At 53.3% G+C, this 2,991-nt stretch overlaps 1 protein-coding gene across 2 annotated transcripts in view; it reads right to left on the bottom strand.

Annotated features, from left to right (window-relative positions):
• Positions 1-2,991, bottom strand: part of oser1 (oxidative stress responsive serine-rich 1) — a 4,369-nt gene continuing 1,378 nt past the window's right edge. Inside the window, exons 1-3 of one of the 2 annotated variants that reach the window (XM_079341569.1) lie at positions 2,824-2,933; positions 2,127-2,243; positions 1-1,110 (exon numbers count right to left, since the gene is read on the bottom strand). In XM_079341569.1, coding sequence (XP_079197695.1) covers positions 222-1,110; positions 2,127-2,243; positions 2,824-2,900 — 1,083 coding nt within the window. In that variant the 5' untranslated portion in view covers positions 2,901-2,933 and the 3' untranslated portion in view covers positions 1-221. Of the gene's footprint in view, positions 1,111-2,126; positions 2,244-2,823; positions 2,934-2,991 lie in introns of those variants that run through there. The other variant, XM_079341568.1, reaches the window with a different exon arrangement.

The following is a 2,991-nucleotide window of genomic DNA, read 5'->3' as shown; positions in this document are numbered from 1 at the left end:
CACGTTTGCATATGTTCCTACTGAAACGTCCTTCTGCAGCAGCCGGGAGCTTTGGCACCGCCATCTGTAAACTGGAAATTAAAGATGGAAACAAAGCACAGAAGAGAGAGAGGGGGCAAAGCTGAGCAAACAGGAACAACGGCTCGCATGTTTGAATGACGGCGCTCACGCCTGACCCGTCCTGCTGCCCTGCAGGCGTTCCTCGCAGCACGCCGTCACCTCTAAGTGTACATCATCTCGGCCATGTGTGACATCTTCTTGGGCATGTACAGGTAATACTCCATGTAGCCAGAAAGGTCCTCTATCGTGATGTCGTCCACGTAGGCGCGTGCCTGCTCAGAACACGAGCGAGGGGAGCCCGACGTGGACGACGTGGACGAGGGCGCAGAAGCGGCGGCGGCAGCGTTGCTGTTGGTGCTGAGAGTTCTGGTGGCGTCGGCGTGGCCCGGCAGGCTCCTCTCGCACTCGGAGATGACGTCGCGGAGCCCGGTGAAGGAGTACACCTCGACGCCGGCCCAGCCCTCACTGGACTGACAGTGGCACTGAGGCTCCGCCCCCTGCCCGCCCTCCTCCCCGGGATCGGAGCTTTTCTTCAAGGTGCAGGAGCAGGAAGCGAGGGCGCCTTCTGCGGCGGCGCTGCTGTGGAGCTCTGATAACGCTCTGAAGTCAGCGGCCTCTTCCGCTCCAGACTTGGCTTCAGACGCCGCTCCTTCACAGGCACTTTTCTCCGGGCCGCTCTCCTCGCTCGACTCCGCAGAGCTCCCTCCGTCCCGCCTCGATGATGTCACCACAGAAGGAATAACAGCTGATTGGATCTCTTGTGCGGCGCAGGATCCAAACAGCAGAGGGGAGATGTGGGCGGGAGCGCCTGAAGCAGCGAGCTCTTTGTGGGCGGGGACGGGCAGAGAGGAGGCTGCGTCCGCTGCAGGGCGAGGCTCTGCCGGCTCAGGGACCGCCAGGCGCTGGTGCTTCAGGCAGCCAATAGGGGGCGACAGCGTGGACGAGGCGGTGCTGCTGCAGTAGGTGAACTTGGGAGGCTGCAGGATCGGGGACTTGGACCTTCGACGGCGCTGAGTTCTGGACGCTCCTCGGGAAGATTTCCTCATAGAACTGTAGACGGAGAGAAAACAGAATATTTGATTTAAGATGTTTCCAAACACTGTCCGCCATGTTTCTCTGTGATGTCATAATGACCACGAGTGCGTCATCAAAGGGGACACGGTTCAACATGATTCTTTGTTTTTGTCAGGTGTCATTTTAAATGGCTTTAACCAGACGTGAGAGATGCAGAGGAAGGAGGGCGCTCTACTCGCCGCTGACCCTCTCGCTCCTCCCTCAGCTGAGTGAGTTAGCTCGTTAGCTTGTTGTACAAAGAGGAGCTAACGGTGCATTAATAATATACACACGTTGACCTTTGACCTCTGTCTCTCTGCGAGCCGTTCACTGCCGAGTGTTGAGATCTGAGTCGACAGCTCAATAAAAGCACCACACTTCAGTTTGTCCCCCTTCAAAATAAAAGCACCACACTTCAGTTTGTCCCCCTTCAAAATAAAAGCACCACACTTCAGTTTGTCCCCCTTCAAAATAAAAGCACCACACTTCAGTTTGTCCCCCTTCAAAATAAAAGCACCACACTTCAGTTTGTCCCCCTTCAAAATAAAAGCACCACACTTCAGTTTGTAGCACATGTCAGTAACACATGCAGTGTGGACAGCGAGCGTACGCCACGCCATGTGAAACACGGTGTAACGCTCGTTTTGATTGTTCCCTCGGGTGTTTTCGTAAAGCTTGTAACCAGTGTTGTCCTGACGTCTCATCCAACTCCCTTCAATATTTAACAACTGAAACTTTATGTTATTTATTCACTGCAGCAGCTTCAACATTAAACCTAATGAATCTGATTGTTATTAAACCATCAAACACGGAGGAGATCACTCTGAATGTCAGAAGGTGTGAATCAGTCTGGTGTTGACCCTCCTCCAGTTTAACAGTCTGATCCTGCTGGTAGAAACCAGTCCAAACTCCAGGCTGGAGCTGCTTTTAAGAGGTCAATTAAACGGAGGCGACTCCGGGTTGGTCCCTGAAAGATGAAACGGCGAGCTGAGTGAGCGCTGACCCGGACCTACCCGTGCCAGTTGTCCTTCGGGCAGCTCAGTTTGGGCTTCGCTCCGCTCGAGTCCAGACAAGCTCGGGAAGCTGCTCTTGGAGTTAAAACCTCAGACACGCTCACAGCTCCAGGTAAACTGAGAAAGGGCAGAAAAAAAACAGGCAAACTTTCAGGAACTTTGTGACAGGAAGTGAGCAGCAAACACCTGGCCGCCACTTCCTCCCAAAACCTGAATATGACTCTGAATCTAGCCTCAGTGAGAGCTGCACCAGTTACAGTCTGACCATCATAACCGGGATGTGTGATGTCATGTGACCCGAAAAGCTACTTTCCTATTGGACAACGACAACATGTCTGTTCTCACTCAGGCGCTCCTGAAAATGTCGAGAAAACGTTGTGCATGTTTTTTCGAGCGCTCTGACTTTTTCTTCAACACTTGAGCGAGGAGTGCACACGGGACATCTGCGCCTGCGGACTCACTGAAAACAGTTCAAAAAGGCTCCGTGGACTCAAGGTTACGAAAATCTCCTCCTGCTGGTTTAAGCAGGAACTGCAGCTTTGGAACTTTATCTCAGAAGAGACAGAACAGCAGCTCTGCACTGAGGAGAAGAAATGAAGTTCTGGTGTTGGTTCACAGAGTCGAGGTGTCGGCAGCAGCCTGCGTGTGCCGAACGCTGAAGCTACTCAAGAGTGAAAACATCACGAGCGGGTTTTACCTCTCAGCATCGACCCTCAGCTTCTTGAACGCCGTCTGCAGAGTCTCCTCCTCACAGTCCTTCCTTCCTGCCTCCATGGTGGGAGGAGGCTGCTCTGACCAGCCACCCAGCTGACACAAACAAACACAACATCAGCTCGTTATGAGTGACCAGCTGGAGTCACTTCTC

This window comes from Symphodus melops (assembly GCF_947650265.1).
Source record: "Symphodus melops genome assembly, chromosome: 4".
NCBI lineage: Eukaryota > Metazoa > Chordata > Actinopteri > Labriformes > Labridae > Symphodus > Symphodus melops.
Note: the sequence above shows the minus strand (reverse complement) of the source record. Positions and strands in the feature narration are given on the sequence as shown.